The sequence below is a fragment of the Cygnus olor genome, chromosome 1, assembly GCF_009769625.2.
Source record: "Cygnus olor isolate bCygOlo1 chromosome 1, bCygOlo1.pri.v2, whole genome shotgun sequence".
Taxonomy (NCBI): domain Eukaryota; kingdom Metazoa; phylum Chordata; class Aves; order Anseriformes; family Anatidae; genus Cygnus; species Cygnus olor.
The window spans coordinates 184,723,573-184,742,106 of NC_049169.1; the positions used below are offsets into that span (position 1 = coordinate 184,723,573).

Consider the following 18,534-nt stretch of genomic DNA (forward strand, 5'->3'; position numbering starts at 1 on the left):
CAGGATTATTTTTATAATAACAGGAATTTATTTTTATAATAACAGGAATTTTTTATCTGCAGCATAAATTTTCATGTCACTACATGCATTGCATACATTCTACATCAAATTTTCCAATAAAAGCATAATAATAATATACAGGAAACAACAGGAGAAGATTATAGTCCAACTCATCTGCAGTATCCAATGCTCAATGCAACTGAAGCTAAAGCTAAAATGGTAAGAGGCACGTAAGGTTGTTCAGAAGTGAGAAGTGATTATAGTAGATGTTGTAGCTGACTGCATGTGAACATTATAGACAAAATGAATGAATACTGGAATCTTATACAAATTATATCGTAAAACAATAGCTAAACATTTTAACTAAAGTTAAAATCTCAGAGACTTCTACAAATGAGAAATAGGCATTAATTAATGTTTAACCATTATTAGTAAAAGCTAATTTTTCAGATTCTTAGAGAAAGAAGTAAAATACTTTATAGAGGAAAGAGGCATTAGCTGTGCTGGGAACACAGTCTAAACCTAAAATCATGGTATACCAAGGAGAAATATCCCTGAAGTTTTAAATTAATAACATTGACATTTTACAAAAATCAGTAATAGGCTATGGGTGTGAAGAAATTTAGTTTAACAGAAGCCTAATAATCAATAAATGTAATAATGATCATGCAGTAACTACTGGAAATATCGTTTAGCATGAAAACATGTATGCCTTATGAAACCCTTCAACACTCGATATTATTACATAGTATTTTTCACTTCTTGAAACAAATGAAACCATTATTCCTATTTCATATATCTTCACTATGCTCCTGCAAATCCGGGAATTTAATAAATTCATAAAGATTTACTACATTTATTATTAAGCACTATAAGGTCACATTACTTTCTTTTGTATGACAAAAAAAAAATATCTGCAGAAATCTTTGTTCAGACAAAATACAGTATTAAGGTTGAAATAAAGTACCCCTTGTTTGCACATGTGATACACTTCTTGACTAACTTAACTAACATTTTAGGTTTTACAGCAGGTTTTAACCATCAACCACATGCAAAAGACTTCCCCTTCTCCCTTGACATATGTTTGGCTATTCACACTACATACATACCACAAAAGATATTTTCAGTTGTCACTGTCATTTAGATGCTAGTTTTCATCAAATGACTTACAGCAAAGTCATTTTCAGCAAAGCAAATTAATGTTGTTAGAATCTAAATGTTGATCTGTATTTGCCCCTTTTTAAAAGTCTTTATTTTAAAAATATATCATATACTAAGAATCTGCAAGTATTCCGGATGATGCTGCAAATTTCAAAAATCAACAAAAACAAAATTTGGGAGTAACTGATGGTAGAAATTCCATACTCTTAAGCTAGGTTAGAGCCGATCATTCAATTTCAAGTCTTCTCTGCTGGGCAAACAATTTCCACACACTTCTGCAAAACATTTACTTTGTTTTTCTTGATAAAATAATACTATACACAGCCATTTCAAGAAATAACTAACATTGTTCATACTAGAGATCAAAGTTTATGCATGCACCATGAATTTGTCCAAACTGTCCCCCCTAAATTTCTCTGGCAAAGCATATATGAAAAGCTCAACCTTTACTTTAGCAGCACTCTTTAAAACTGTGTATTTGAACAGAATTGGCTTATTATGCTTTGTTCAATGTTAATCTGCTTTAACTCAGTTTTTAAACACAAAACAGGAGAGAAGGGGAAAGTTGTTCCCCTGCTATTTAGTACTCAAAACACAAAATTGTTCTAATTTGATTATGACCCAAATTTATAAAAATCACATATAATCATGTTTCAGCTATTTTTTAAAGCAATTACTTGCATCTTTCAAAAAGCTGGTAGAAATTAAGAGCAGTTAGGAAACTTGACAAAACCCTTATCTTTTGCTGAAAACAAATCACACAGCTCTATATGACCCCAAGAGGAATATCTACATTTACATATAGCTTCCAACTATATCTATCAATTATATCTATGAATTATTTTCAGTTTTACAAAAAAATGTTTTTTAAGATCCATTATTACCTTATAACCAGGTCCTAACTGATGTATTGCAAAAATCTGTGCTGGGTTGAGTGCTTCCGTGAATACATATACTGCTCCAAGCTGGCCACAGAACACTCGATTAGCATCAGCAGTCTCCGAAGAGCCAAGAAAACATTTGTCATAGCTCTATATCAGAAAGATGCAATGATAATGAGCTTTAGTTATACAAAGTATATAATGAAATCGTATTCACAGGCAACTACTGGAGCTAAAAATAAATGGAGACCATAATTAAGAAAATAAACCATTCATTTATTATTTCAATACCTAAATTTTTGTAGTGAACAATTTCAAGTGTCTTAGCATTTATTATTTTATGGGTTGGTACTACAATGCTGTTATGACTGGCTATTAGAATTTCTTTTTTATTAATCATTTAACATAGAATAGAGAAATTTAGAATGGCAAAATACACTGTTCTTTCACTGTTGTGCTAAAATAGCTAAACACTTGTAGCAGAAAAACAAATACATTTTTTTTCTAGTTTGCAACTGGTGCACAGTCTTCTATGACCACATCTTATAATGATGTGGTTTGAACTTAAACTCCTCTTCTGACTTCTTCCACAATCATAGAAGTTGCTATTTTCTGTTCTTTCTTCCCACATCTATCCTCCTAGATGCACAAAGACCTTCTGCAGTTCTCCATCTGTCCATTTCCTATTATTTCATATTTGAAGTGTAGCTTATTTTCCCTCCCCCCCCCCAAGTTAAATTTATTTTGCAAGAATTAGGTTAAGTTCTCCTGGTGCTTCCAAGAAAAAAGGCTTTTAGATCAAATGAAGTTTAGAATTTAACCATCCAGAATAAAAATCTGAGAAATTAGGAAACAAGATGCAGCACAAGAGGACTATATCTACAGCACAATGATCTTTGGCAAAGATCTCTTAGTTTCCTTGCCACGTGTACTTTATTTAATGAAAACAAGGAATGGGCCTCACTTTTTGACACAAATTAAACTAGTATAATCTGCATTAGGAAGCCTGTTGGAGTTCCAGAAGCATTTGGACAGTGCTCTCAGATATATGGTTTGATTTTTGGGTGGTCCTGTGTGGAGCCAGGAGTTAGACTCAAGGATTCCTAAGGGTCCCTTCCAACTTAGGATATTCTATGTTTCTATGACATCATCAAGTTTGTCTTCATTTTAGTATCTGAGCAAAAAATCTTCCACAAGACTCCATTAACCCTCTAATTCTACATCTTGAACAGTTTTATGCTTTCTCTCATGTCTTCCCATAACTGGGGGAAAATTCCTAATCTAATATCCACAATAATCAACTCTTCCAATGTAACATCCATCTCTAAATGTTATTTGATCTCTTATAATCAACTGTTTAATGTACTGATCAGCTAGCAATTGTACACATTTTTGATTATTCGTGTTATGTGTTTTCATGCATTTAATTTAATCTTTTTATCATAATCTCTAGCTATAATTAGTCCTTGGAATAAAAACATTGAGTTATGTGACACATAACTAACACAATAAACTTTTTATAGCTTTTATATTTCATTAAATAGCATTAATGAAGTTGGAGTTAATCGAGACATCATTGAAGATGTCTCGATTGTGTCTGCACATATGAAAACTGTAGACAAGTATTGGATACAAGAGGTAAATGTCAGATAATGAAAAATGACATTAAAATATAAGAAAACTGTAATGTGAGATCTATTGGATGGGAATAAATCAGTTCACAGTCTTTTCCAAGATAAAATCTATGCTTGAAATAAAAATTCAGCTGAGTCCCTTAACTTTAAATTCAGTAATGCGAATCTAATAAATGCTTTATTAATCTGAAAAGTATATAATCCAAATGAGTTTTATCCAGTGGTAGCTTTGACACAGTGAGCATCTGAAAAGTTTTGTGTTTATTACATTTAGTGTTTTCTTCATCATTGGGTGTACAGTCTCATCCCTTCCATTGTACAAGAAAATGGACTTTTTTTTAAAGCATATATAGATTTAATTCAAATAATTTATAATTAAAAAATATGAATCTGATACATTTCCTCTAAGAATGTACTGTTAACATAAATTGAACTCTGTCCAATTAACATTTAGCTGTATTTACAGGTAAACATGCAATCTTCTCCAGGTAAAAATGACTCATTTCTGCCTGTGGTACAAGCAGACACAAGAACACTGTATTCACTTGTTCTGAGCTGACTGATGCTATGCAACTCTGTGTGTCTCAATATCTTTTAATTGGTAATCTCCCTAGTTGGCAATCCAAGCCAATAAAACGCAAAACACAAAACTGCAATTTTGTAGTACTTAATTTGTACTTGCTAACAACATTAATTAAATACTAATTCCTTAATAATTAGCACAGCATTTTTAATACTGGTCAACTGCCTATGAACTAATCCAAGTCAAACAATAAAAGAGGCAAAATATGCTTGCTACTGGGATATAGATGTAAGACATCAGACTTTGTTTAATGCCGTAAGTTTCCTTACGCTTCTCCATGCTTCTGTTTTCCAGCTTTAACTTTTTTTTTTCTCCTTAATTTCTATTTGTCTCATTGCTTTAAAATGGTAAACTCTTCATAGAAGAAATTATCTCTCACAATATTTATACAGTGCTTAAAACAACAGGACGCTGACCATGGTCCAGACTATTCAGTTCTACTGCAATTAAAAAAAAAATACTTAAAATCTAATGTTCAATCAACAAAAATAGCATAGAAATCTTTTAATCATTAACAAATATCTCTTCTTGAATAAAACAGAATTTAATGTGATACAAAAATGAGTACTTGGCAGCATGCGTATTCATTAGGCTGAATGAATCAGTTTTTCTTAAGGGTTTTCCTTAATCTACATCTCTCAAATCTGTAACTCCACCATAACTTTCTATGGAAAAAGTGAAATATGAATCCATTGTTGTCACTGTCCTCTATACAACATCATATATTAAAAACATTAACTGTAACAGACTCTCCAACAAATCTCCACAAATTTCCTTAAAATAGTGCAAAATAGAGCCAAAAATTCATAATAATCTAAAGGAAAAAAAAAAAAAAACATACCCAAAGAAACCACAGCAATACTAAATTTTATGAAATACATAGGTAAGGCTTTTTAAAGCTTAAAAAAAAAATAAAAATTTTGCAAAGATCTAGAGAAAATACTGTATTTTTCTTTCTTTTTCCATTTACTTTAAAATGAGATGAATAGTTTGATGTGCTGTGAAGCTATGAGAAAGGAAAAAAATAAAATCTTACATCATTTGTGTTAACATGCCAGGCCATGTCACCATAGGATACCAGCTGACCATTCACGTAACATCGTATTTCACTGTTTCTCCAGCGATTATAGATGTGTACAATGCTTATCATATACCACTGAAAAGAAACGGAAAATCAGTATATAGTGGCAGTTTTTGTGCTATAACACATAAACTTAATGATTACCATTGAAAATAAGTGAAAAATCTCATGAAGTTATATGACCAGATGAATCCTTATGAACTCATAAAATTAAAAGTCAAGTCAGTGGAACTTCCAAGTCCGCTTGGTAGAACAGTGCTCAGACATAACAATGTACCTACTTACATCTTTTTATGGGATATGAGCCAAAAATGCAATAAAATTAAAACCCAGTAAAATTTAAAAGATTATTACATTCCCTTTCCTGAAAGTGTAATCTAAAAACATATGTACTATACACAAAACACAATTCAGGTCTCATCAGAAATCCATTTCTATGTGCCTTAACAAATTAACATCAAGTATCTCTGTCTTTTAATCTATCAGAAATTATTAAACAAAAGGAAAAAAATCACCACAGCAGATTTTATAGCCCAGTTTAGCACCTTATCTCAATTGCTTCATATTTTATAATCAAGGGGAGAAAGTATCTGAGTAAAACACTTCCAAGTACAACTATGGTGGTCTTTCAAATAATCTGTTCAACTGGAATCATTATGTCCATGATGAATTTTAATTGTGATTTGTAAAGTTTAAGAAGAAAATCTTAAATATCCTTTAGAACTGAACCTTCAAAATAACCTAATCCTAAAAATGGTAATTTAATCTTTTGTGATCTGCAAATCAACTCATACTTAACTATAATGGGTGTTTATTCTTTCAAAACACATACAAACCAGAAGAAAATGGACATACTGGAGAGAGTTCGACAAAGGGCCACAAAGACGATTAAGTGATCAAAGCCTCTAACACATGAAGAGAAGCTGAGATATGGGACAGTTTAACTTGGAGAAGAGAAGGCTCAGGGACATCTTATCCATGTGTATAAATACTTAATGGGCAGGAAGTAAAGAGGGAGTCAGAGATTTCTCAGTAACAGGATAAGAGGCAATGGGCGCAAACTGAAATACTTGAAATTTCATTTAAACGTAAAGTAAGGGTGGTCAAACAGTACAGCAGTTCGTCCAAACAGGCTGTGGAGTCTCCTTCCCTGGAGATGCTAAAAACCTGACTGGAAACACCTAGAGCAGCCTGATCTAGCTGCCACTTCTTTGAACAGGGAAGAAGGACTACATGTAATAAACAATTACTCAGCTGCTAGGAATTCAAGCCATTTTATGAGCATCTCAAAAGACTGATCATAGTGATTTTTTATTTTATTTTATTTTTTTCAGCTAACTGCTTAAACTGAATATACTGACTTTATCTTTCCCTTTTGGGTAAGGCTGCAGTTGTCTCAGTTGTAGTTATAGTAGCAGTCTTGTAGATGTTAGTAGCAGTCTTGTAGATGTTATCATCTGGACTTACCAGGTACAAATGCTCATTTATTGTGTTAAATATATTATTATTTGGAATAGTCATTTACAATTTATTTGTCTTCCCTTTCTTGGCACATTTTAATTATTACCTTTTGACTGTTATGTTTAGTTAATTTTTTGTTTGTTTTTTTTTAAAGCAAAGAACTTGCACATCCCTTGGGATTTTATTTTAATAATCTTGTTTTATGATTATGCCACTACTTTTCAGAATACTTAGTAAACACACCTTCATGAAAATAAGGTACATCCCTCCCACCCCTCCATGGGATTCAGTCCAGCTATGAAAGGGCGTCAAAAGTAGTACTACATTTTCTAAGCTAAAATAAAGTTGAAATAGCTATGCAGCAAAATACTCATATTTGTATGAGCTTTACCAACAAATTGCCACCCTTGGAAAACAGCACTTCAAATACTCTAAAGAGATGCAGCTCCTCATGATTTACCTCTTTGGTAAAAGGTCAACTAGTTTAAACCTCCATCAGCATTAATTTGCGTCATTTTGTGTGATTTTTATATATTGTATGTAAAATATTTCAATATCCAAAACGTAACTGTATTTCTAGGCCTATGCTCCACATCCTACAAGAATACAAGTGTCTGTCCCAGACAGCTGCATAAGTCAACAAACATAAGTCCCTAATACAGAAACTACATTATTTCATTTGACTCTAAGTTGCTTTAGTGTTCAGAGAACCTCATAAACAAAAGCCAAGTTAATAAACAAACTCAGATCATATTTACTGAATGATCCAACAATAAGAATCTATGAACTCCAAGTTCACTTAGATGCCTACTATAAAACAATCACCTGCAGTTCTTACACAAGAAGTGTAACAAGTTGGGTACTTGTAGGCATTAAATACCATTCTTCAAGTCTTAGCTACACCTGCAAAATAATTTGCTGCAGGTGCCTTTTTCTTGTTCAGCTGACTAGATTAGATGGCTAACCTTGTGGAAGAACTCACCTCCTAAGAGATAATTTAAATAATCTAGGTAGTTGTTACAACACAAAAAGTATGAATAGAAAAAGTATTCCTTTCCTCCTTCGCCTTCTGTTCTGCCTTGGTAAGAAAACATATCAAAGTTTGTTCTTCTATAGGAAACAAAGTAAAAGAGAGAATTTCATGTATCTTAAAGTCTGAACTGTCTCAGTATATCACTGATGGTTTCAATCATTTAAATTTTCTTCCTTGTTGACTTGTTTTACAATTACATATCTTACAATATAAAACAGCTGTCAAGAAGTTAGAGAAGCCATCCTCTAAGTGGTTGAGGTGGTCTTTCTCTTCTACACCAACAATACTCTCATCTATAATATTGTGCCATACCATCATTATAAAATAGTGAATCAGTTATTTGTCATGAATTTTCAACTTGTTGAAAAAGTACTTCACAGAATGCATTTAGTTTGGACATACAAATGAAGCATGTTATTGATGTATTAGACAAATTCTTCTTCTGCCCTCTGATTTAATTAAAATGTTATAATTTTCACCTGTTCTCCTCAGTACCCTGTAATTATTTGGATACAATTGAAAATGTTGTAGGCAGTTCCTTTATCTTTTTCTTTTCTTCCTAGTGAGAAATATGTCAAGAAACTTGTACCAATTTGTCTTGCAGAGTCAAAATGAACTACTTTACATTTACGCTTGAGAAGTTAAGTGATACAGTCTGCTAATCATGACTTAAAAATGCAACCCTGATCAATTTCACTCATTAAGAATGTAACCATAGTATATGTAACATTATTTTACAAATATCAATAAACATTTTTCAACTTGAATCACTGAGCTTCTTACAGCTCCTACCTTAAGAAATAAATAAAAAAAGGAAAAAGAAAAACAGGTACAAAACATTTCGTATTATAACAAATTTATTGATCCTACATGCATATAAATAAATATTTTATATTCACTTCTCCATAGAAAATGTCCCCTTGGCATGTACCATTCTTTTGCCTCTTTCAGTCGGATACAACTCCCTGTAACTTGTAAAGTATAACGATTCTTAAATACATAGTTTAAATCGCAAGGAAGTTCTTTTCAATAAAAGTAGCTATTAAACTTTTGAAGAAATAGGAGTGTTTAAACTTCATATTAGTTGCACAGTGAAAGCCTTACTTTCCCTTGCCACTTGAAGCATGTAAATGAGTAATTTGGAGTCAAACAGTTTTCTCTCGCATTTGTTGGAAACTGCAAAGGTAGACCTGAAATAGACTAAGTGCTACAAAGACGGCAAGCAGTCTAGCATTGATATCCTTCATTACTTAAAAAAATAAAAAAGAATACATATATGTTATATATTAAAAACTCCCTGTATAAATCCATAACTTCCTAAAAACAGTTCCCAAGACTCTCTCCACTGTTAAGGGATGATATTTTTGTATTAAGTATGAAGTAAAATGATGCAGATTTATTCTTTTTATTTATTTATTTATTTTCTTAGGGAAATAAAGTACTTTTAGAAAATTAATATTATACTTATTTTGCAAAGATTTCTCTGTCCCTCATCAAGTAACAAATAAGCACATACCCAACTAACTTGTATTCTTTTTTTTTTTTTAATTTCTCAACACAGTACCTTAGTGCAGGTTTCAGATTCACTTGGTGACTCACTCTCTGACGCAGGTTTAATAGATACAGATCCTACTAATATAAAAATTTCCCTCTCTGTATCAGAGGAAATAAAAGCAAAAATATTTTTACTTGTTGCTTTTGAAATCAGAGAAGGCACAGAATTAGAAATAAAAAAGCATGCAGCAAAATATATTTTCTCAATAATCTTTGCAGTAGTCCCTAAACTGAGTTGTATTTTTTATATTTTATATATTTTTTTATTTTTATATGCATATTAGAATGCACATTTTTCCACATCTGTTTTCCATGTCTTTAAAAATGTATTTTCACTTTTCCCCCTTAAAAACTTATAGTTAACAGGAGGGTAAAAAAATGCCACTCATTATACAATAGTACATATGAATATCTCACTTCCTTCATGTCCAAGTAAACAGATTTATTGGGTCATACTAGATTAAGGACGTATCACTGCAGCTTTGTCTTCTGAAGTCATGTGTGACCAGCCTAATTTTTTTTTCCAAGCAACAATGAACAAAGTAATTTTTGTGGGCTGAAATTTTGTAGACCCCAGGGTGAAAAAAAAAAGTTTTCCCTTTTGTAGGAAGATTATATTTCACAAAGGAACACCTCAATAAATTCGGCAGAATATTAACCACTGAGATCTCTGAAATTTAACTTGACTAAGCTAAGTAAGTGCAAACCATGCAACTAGTTTTAGGCAATGCTTTAGTCAATGCTTCGTTTCTGAATCTTCCACGTCACCTAACAAAAATGTTACATGAAAAATTCCTTTGTCCTCTTTCATTCAAAAGTTTATTTAACAATAATCTCTACCTGGTGATTATGATTTTCCTGAGATGAGACATTCTTTGCAATGGCACTATTAAAAATTGTATCTTTTATAGCTATTTACTTATATTTACAGTTCTGATACTTTTGTAACAGTAATAATCTGATAACGATAACCTCCAAGTTCTGTCCACATATATTCTATGATTTTCCTTTTACAATGCTTTAAGAGCATTTCAGACAACATACCAGTCTGCAAGCTGGTGTTCAGCTTGTCCCATTGTGTGTAGATTAAACTTAATAGATGACTCATTTGTTTGGAAACAAATAGCTCATTAATCTTCTGTTGCAACACTGTCCACAGATCCTATAACATGAGCAATACCATCTTTTGATAGCATTGGTGTGCATGTCAAGCTTTATTTAAAAACAAACAAAAACCCACAGATTTTATCATTTTGCTATTTTTTTATTTGCACGTTAACCACAATTCCTTGCATGTGCATTTTGTTTTAGTCAAAATCTCCTTCCTGTCATGCAATTTTTTTGAATCTTTAGCATAGCTACTGCTTCAGAACACTATCTACGTCTGTTGCTCCGATCTCCAAGACAAGCTCTAAAAAACACTTTGAATTTGTTTTTGCATGTAGCGTCTCTGACAAATGACGATGGAGAACTGGTAATGACAGATGGGGAAAAGGCAGAGGTACTTCTTTGCCTCGGTCTTCACTGGTGGTCAGGCTTCCCAGATCTCCTGTCCCCAAGCCTCTAGGCAGGGGCTGGGGGAGCCCACTGTAGTGAAGAGCATGTTTGGGACCTCCTGATGCAACTTAACAAGTACAAGTTTATGGGCCTTGATGACACGCATCCAAGGGTCCTGAGGGAACTGGGTGATGCAGTTGCCAAGCCACACTCCACCATAATTGAAAAATCATGGCAGTCAGGCAAAGTCCCCAGTGACTGGAAAAAGGGAAGCATCACTCCCATTTTTAAATAGGGTAGAAAGGAAGACCTGGAGAACTACAGACCAGTGAGCTCCACCTCTGTGCCTGGCAAGATCATGGAATGAATTCTCCTGGAGGTAATGTTAAAGCACGTGCAGGACAAGGAGGTGATCCGGGACAGCCAGTGTGGCTTCACCAAGGGTAAATCATACCTGACCAATCTGGTGGCCTTCTATGATGGAGTAACTGCATCAGTTGACAAGGGAAGACTGACTTATGTCATCTTGGATTTCTGTAAGGCCTTTGACACAGTCCCATATGACATCCCAATCTCTAAATTGGAAAGATACGGATTTGAAGGGTGGACCAGCTGGTGGATAAGAAATTGGCTCAATGGCCATACCCAGAGAGTAGTGGCCAATGGTTCTGTGTCCAGGTGGAGGCTGGTGACAATCGGTGTCCCTCGTTTTGTCTTGGGACGGGTGCTTTTCAATGTCTTCATCAATGACATAGACGATGGGATTGAGTGCACCCTCAGCAAGTTTGCAGACGACACCAAGCTGAGTGGTGGGGTTGATACCAAAGAAGGAAGAGACGCCATTCAAAGGGACCTGGACAAGCTGAAGAAGTGAACCTAATGAGGTTCAACAAGTCTAAGTGCAAGGTGCTGCACCTGGGTTGGGCCAATCCCAGACATGAGCACAGACTGGGAGAAGAACTCATTGAGAGCAGCCCTGTGGAGAGGGACTTTGGAATTCTGGTGTACAAAAGGCTCAGTAAGAGCCAGCAGTGCATGCTTGCAGCCCAGAAGGCCAACTGCATCCTGGGTTGCATCAACAGAGGCATGACCAGCAGCTGGTGGAGGGAGGGGATTGTCCCCATTTACTCTGTTCTCGTGAGGCCCCTCCTGGAGTGCTGTATCCAGGTCTGGGGCTCCCAGCACAAGAAGGATGTGGAGCTGTTAGAGCAAGTCCAGAGGAGGGCCACAAAGATGATCAGAGGGCTGGAGCACTTCTCCTGTGGAGAAAGGCTGAGAGAGCTGGAGACGTTCAGCCTAAAAAACAGAAGGCTCTGGGGAGACCTCATTGTGGCTTTTCAATACTTAAAGGGGTCTAATAAAAAAGACGGAGAGGGACTTTTTATTCAGGTAGATAATGATAGGACAAGGGAGAATGGTCTTAAACTGAAGACAATAGACTAGACATTAGGAGGATATTCTTCGCTGTAAGGGTAGTGAGGCACTGGAACAGGTTGCCAAGACAAGCTGTGGATGCCCCATCCCTGGAGGTGTTCAAGGCCATGCTGGATGTTTTCAATAGCAAATAATATATGCCATTGTATTGGGTTTACATGGCAAGAGTTTGGTAGTAGGGGGCTGCAGGGAACGCCTCTATGAACAGAGCCCAGCAGCTGCCCAATGTCACATCAGAGCCAGCTCCAGCTGGCTCCAAAAGGGACCTGCCGCTGGCCAGAGCTGAGCCAGTGAGTGATGCTGGTTGGGCCTCTGGGAGGAGATTTAAGAAAGGGGAAAAAAACTGCTGTGTAACAGCAGCTGGGGAAGAGAAGTGAGAACCAGCCCTGCAGCCCCCAGGTCAGTGCAGCAGGAGGGCAGGAGGTGCTCCAGGCACGCAGCACAAGTTCCCCTGCAGCCTGTGGAGAGGCCCCTGGTGGAGCAGGCTATCCCCCTGCAGCCCATGGGTCCCACACGGAGCAGATCTCCACGCTGCAGCCCGTGGAGGAGCCCCTGGTGGAGCAGGTGGATGTGGCCTGAAGGAGGCTGCGGCCCATGGAGAGCCCCTGCAGGAGCAGGCCCCGGGCCGGAGCTGCAGCCCGTGGAGAGGAGCCCACGCAGGAGCAGGGGTCTAGTGGGAGCTGCCGCCCGTGGGGGACCTGTGCTGGAGCAGTTTGGTCCTGGGGGATGGACCCCGTGGTACGGAGCCGTGTGGGAGCAGTTCTTGAAGAGCTGCTGCCTGTGGGCAGCCCCTGCAGGCTCAGTTTGAGAAGGACGGCATCCCATGGGAGGGACCCGACGTGGAGCAGGGGCAGAGAGTGACTGTGAAGGAGTGGCGGAGACGAAGTGTCGGGGACTAAAGCCCCCATTCCCTCCCTGCTCCCCTGTGCCTCTCGGATGTAGAAGGGGGTGAATGGGGGGAGGTGTTTTTAGTTTGCTTTTAGTTTCTCATTATGTTTGTCTGCTAGTGGTAGGCAATAAATTATATTAATCTCCCTGGGCTGAGTCTGTTTTGCATGTGACATTAATTGGTGAGTGATCTCAACCCTTCAGCCCTTTCCATCATATTTTCTTCCCCTTTTCCTTTGAGGCAAGGGAGTGAAAGAGTGGCAATGGAGGAGTTCAGCTGTCCAGAAGGGTAAAACCACCATAGTCATACAAAAACACTTGCAAATATAAAGATTTATTCCAAATACTTTCTAAAATTGGACATGTGACCTAAAGTGTACGAAGCAAGATCTATGAGAAATATAAACTGTCATGAAAGTTGTATTAGGATATACTTCAGTAGATCAGCTGATGATTTGACACTGATATTCATATAATGAGATACACATTTACTAGTATTTCATAATTATCTTAGGTAGAATAGCAAGAGCTAACATTTTCTAAGTTTGGCATGAAGGAAACTACAGTCCTTCTTAGTAAAAAGAATATCTTGCTAAAATATGAAAGACTGCACTGAAATTCAGTATAGGAATCCTAAAGCCATCAAAAAATAATTAAAAAAAATCTTCCCAGCGAAATACATACAGGAATGTTATCAATGACAAACACATAATGATCGCTGTATGGGAAAGTTAATGCTGCACCTAACTAACTGAAATCTTGAAGCCACAAGAATCATTGTTCTCTTAGGACTACTAGACATGCAGTAGAAAGAAACACAAATATGATCTAGAGAAATAATCAAGACTTACTATGAAAAATGAGAAATCCCAAAACATCACCAATATAGAAAAAGTTCAGATCCTTGTTTCTCCCAGCAACAGATAAGGAAATTCTAACACTGCCAGCAAAATTGTTCCAGGCATTGTCACCAATGTTACCAAGTACAGAATGTTCAGAAAAAGAATTACTTCTGTAACATACAGACCTTTTAAAATGAAATACAACCATTTCACAAATACTTAAAGTTCTTCAGCATCTGAAGCTAATTAAGCAGTATTTTTAAAAACAAGTTAGCTTTATAGAAATGTAACTTCATAAATTATTATTTTTAAACTGATTCTAGCCTGTAACTGTCATTACACTCTGCATGACAGAGAAGCTAATTATAAATAAGAAATTACAGATTTTATCTACAGATGCCATATCACTAAAATGATTTTAGTACTTACTTCCAAAAGCACTTTGTCACATTTTCAATGATATTCTTTACTGTGCATACTATTTTGCTTACCTTGCGTGGCTGAAAATCATACTTCACACAGTGCTGGAAACCTTTGCCTTTTGACTTCAGCGATGTAACTATTAAACAGTTGCCAACAAAATGAGCAGAATACCCAACACCTTTACTAGTGCGGAAACTGAAAAGAAAAGATTATTACAGAAATTAGAAAAATAGGAACTATCATATAATAAAACAAGGTTCAAATACACTCTAAAGTGCCATGAGAAGAAAAGAAATTGGCTTTTGGAGCACTGAATTTAATTTCCTATTCATCCTCTCTCCCCACCCTGTCTTGGGGGTGGGGGAGCAATCAGTGGTTTGCTACTAATCTTCACCATGAACTTGATTCCATGCTATGTTCTAAAAATCAATATTATTTTTTTTCCTCGGTTTCCAGAAATGCAAGATGGCAAATCTCATATTTTCAGGTTTTACCCTCAATTTTCTAATCCATCATAATTACAAACATTATATCTGATTTAAGCTGTAAATGCAAATCCATCACAAAAACAAATGCTATGCTTAGATTTTGAAAGATGTCTTGCAGTTTTAAAGGGCTAGGAGAACAACACAATTGGTATGACACGTAAGTCTGGATTCAGGGTAATTACTATGCACAAGAATTATTTCTTTTTCAGGACTGATGATTTAGTTAGGACAATGATCTATGAAGTTGTAGACCTCTGAGTCATAGATTTATTTTAATTAGATGAAGGATTACAATTTTTAAAAAGTAAGTTTAATAAAGGTTTTCAGCTTTCCTGTGGCAAACATCATAAAGATAGAAAAAGCTGAAAGTTAATACATTTCTTTATGTGTTTTTGAAATTAAAAACATTATAAAGAGATATTCTGGCCTTCTTAAAAGACATTTTGCAAACGTAGTTGGTGGAAATTAATGAATTAAATTAAACACAAGATTTTTAAAATGTTAATTCCACATTTACTGCTATGTCAGCTATGTCACTTATTCCCTTTTGTGTACAATAAAGAGAAGTGTGTTATCATTAATACGGAGCACAATTTACAAAAATTTTAGTCTAAAAGTCACAAGTTAAGATACAAAAAATAATCAATGGCTGAAATACATTGGTTCTAAATGGTGGAGTTCATCCATAAATTTGAAATTCAGTTTTTAAAGTATTAAAAAAAGAATCATTACAAATATATGAACACTTGCATACACTCATATAGCCCAGTAATTAACACTTTCTCATTTCATCAATGCAGTCTGTTTTCAAAATAATTTCATATTATTACAATAATAATGTTTTAAATGGTTTTACTGTTGGAATATTTTCATTAAACACATTTACTTGTTTTTTCGTAGTGCCATTAAGAGGTGAGAATCACATGCAAACAGTTCAAATTTCATCTTACTTAATAGCTGCTGAAACTCTACATCTTTAATCTATCCCGCTATACTAATACCATCCCACCATACTAATACCACCCTGATTTCAATATGCAAAAAAATGCATAATTATATACTTAAGTCCATCTTCAGAAACATATAGTTAAATCTGTATTTGTACATTAATGGAGAAAAAAAGATTTTCCTCTTTCTTCACTGTCAAGAATATAGCTGATAAACCAAAACCTTCTGAGAAAAAACAAAACAAAACAAACAAAAAAAAGCCTTACAAGATAGGTGGTATGACTGGACCCTGAGGTGGCCAGATCTTAGATGTTTTTTCCAAAGTAATTTTTTTAAAGGGGTCAAAAAATGACATTCAAATTCTCAAATTCCAGAAAGCTGCTGTTTTATGTTAATAATTAGAAAACTTATACTAAATGGAAAAAAACAGAGTGATCAGGCTAAAGCGAACAGGAATAAGAACATCTATAGACATACTCTTCTCCACACCAGCATGTCCTTGTGCAGAGGTCCTTACTTACAGTCTTGATTTAAGTCATCTTTTGAGTTGCAGCGTACTATGCCTCATATCACATGCCTGGCGAACCAATGCAGATGAAGTCAGATCAGAGGCAGTCTGGGCTGCAGTGAGCAAACCCTGTTTGAGTCTATGATCTCAAGGAACATGGGCCTGGCAAAGAGCAAAGTCAGGACCCTGAACTTCCAAAGACCAAACTTTGAGCTATTTAAAGACCTAGTGAACAAGATTCCCTGGAATACTGTCCTTAGGGTCAAAAGGAGCTGAACAGATCTGGCAACTCTTTAAGGATGTTTTTCTTAGAGCACAAGAGCTCTCCATCCCCGTGTTTAGGAAATCAGACAGAGAAGGTAAGACACCAGTATGGCTGAGCATGGACGTGCTGGTCAAACTGAGGTGTTGGAAGGAAATAGGCAGCAGAAGCAGGGATATGTGGCCTGTGAACAGTAAATGGATGCTGTCCAGATGCTGCACATCTGGCATTGGATCAGGAAAGCCAAGGCACAAATGAAACTGAGCTTGGCAAGTGATGCAAAGAATAACACGAAGGGGTGCTATACTTACATTGGCCAGAAAAGAAAGGCCAAGGGGAGTGTAATATCTCTGATAAATGAGAAGGGAGAACTGGTAGCAACAGACATGGAGAAGGCTGAGGTACCTAATAACTTCTTTGCTCAATCTTCACTGCCAGTCAGCCTTCCCACATTTCTTGAGTCCGTGAACCTCTAGCTGGGGATTGGGTGAGCAAACTCCCCCCCGCTATAAGTAAAGAGCAGGTTCACAACCACCTGATGAAACAGAACAGGTACAAGTCCATGGGGCCTGATGCCATGCATCCCAGGGGAACTAAGGGAACTGGCTGATGAAATTCCCAAGCCCCTCTCCATCATATCTGAAAAGTTCCGGCAGTCAGGCAAAGTCCCCAGTGACTGGAAAAAGGGAAACATCACTCCCATTTTTAAAAAGGGTAGAAAGGAGGACACAGGGAACTACATACCGATGAGCCTTACCTCTCTGCCTGGGAAGATCATGGAAAAGATCCTCCTGGAAGCAATGCCAAGGCATGTGCAAGATAAGGAGGTGATCTGGGACAGCCAGCATGACTTCACCAAGGGCAAATCATGCCTGACCAATCTGGTGGCCTTCTATGATGGAGTAACTGCATCAGTTGACAAGGGAAGACCGACTGATGTCATCTACCTGGACTTTTGAATGGCCTTTGACATGGTCCCACATGACATAGTGGTCTCCAAATTGTAGATTTGCATCCTGTGCCGCATCAACAGGGGCATGGCCAACAGGTCTAGGGAAGTGATTGTCTCCCTCTACTCTGCCCTCGTGAGGCCCCATTTGGAGTGCTTAAGAGCTTAAGAGAAGCTGAGAGATCTGGCGATGTTCAGCCTGAAGAAGTGAAGGCTCCAGGGAGATCTCACTGAGGACTTTTAATACTTGAAGGCAGCTTATAAAAAAGATGCAGAGTGACTTTTTACTTGTGCAGATAATGATAGGAAAAGGGTGAATGTTTTTAAACTAAAAGAGAGGAGATGTAGATTAGAGGTTAGGAGAAAATTCTTCACTCAGAGTGAGGTGGTGGTGAGGTGGTGAGGCCCTGGAACAGGTTGCCCAGAGAACCTGTAGATGCCCCATCCCTGGCGGTGTTCAAGGCCAGGCTGGACGGGGGATAAGGCCCTTGGCAACCTGATCTAGTGGGTGACATCCCTGCCCATGGCCAGGGGGTTGGAATTAGATGATCTTTAAGGTCCCTTCCAAACCAGGCCAGTCCATGATTCTGTGAGCTTTGGTCATCAGTGTGGTTCTGCTGGCCTGGAGCCATGTTTTGGTTTGTTCTTTCCCTTTAGCAGAATGTTAAGGTGCTACTGAAGCTTTATTTTCCCAAATTCAGGCTGTGTTTTTTTTCAGTCTTCTATCTGCCTCTGCATGTGGTACAGAACTCTTGCTCCCCTCCAGCTGCCACTCTGGAAGGAGCACGCTCCTCTGCCACAGCCCTTTATATAGGTTTCCAAACAACCCTCCTTGCAAAAAGAAGACACTATTTTAATAAGCCTAAATAAACCTAAGACATAATCTAAGAGTGAACAGGAAAAAAAA

At 36.7% G+C, this 18,534-nt stretch overlaps 1 protein-coding gene across 9 annotated transcripts in view; it reads right to left on the bottom strand.

The window, feature by feature from the left end:
• The window catches only part of NBEA (neurobeachin), a 514,211-nt gene that overhangs the window by 390,424 nt on the left and 105,253 nt on the right, over window positions 1-18,534 (bottom strand). For all 9 annotated transcript variants that reach the window (XM_040543716.1, XM_040543666.1, XM_040543691.1 and 6 more), the window contains exons 6-8: window positions 14,541-14,667; window positions 5,296-5,415; window positions 2,046-2,192 (exon numbers count right to left, since the gene is read on the bottom strand). In XM_040543716.1, the coding sequence (XP_040399650.1) occupies window positions 2,046-2,192; window positions 5,296-5,415; window positions 14,541-14,667 (394 nt within the window). The remainder of the gene's footprint in view (window positions 1-2,045; window positions 2,193-5,295; window positions 5,416-14,540; window positions 14,668-18,534) is intronic.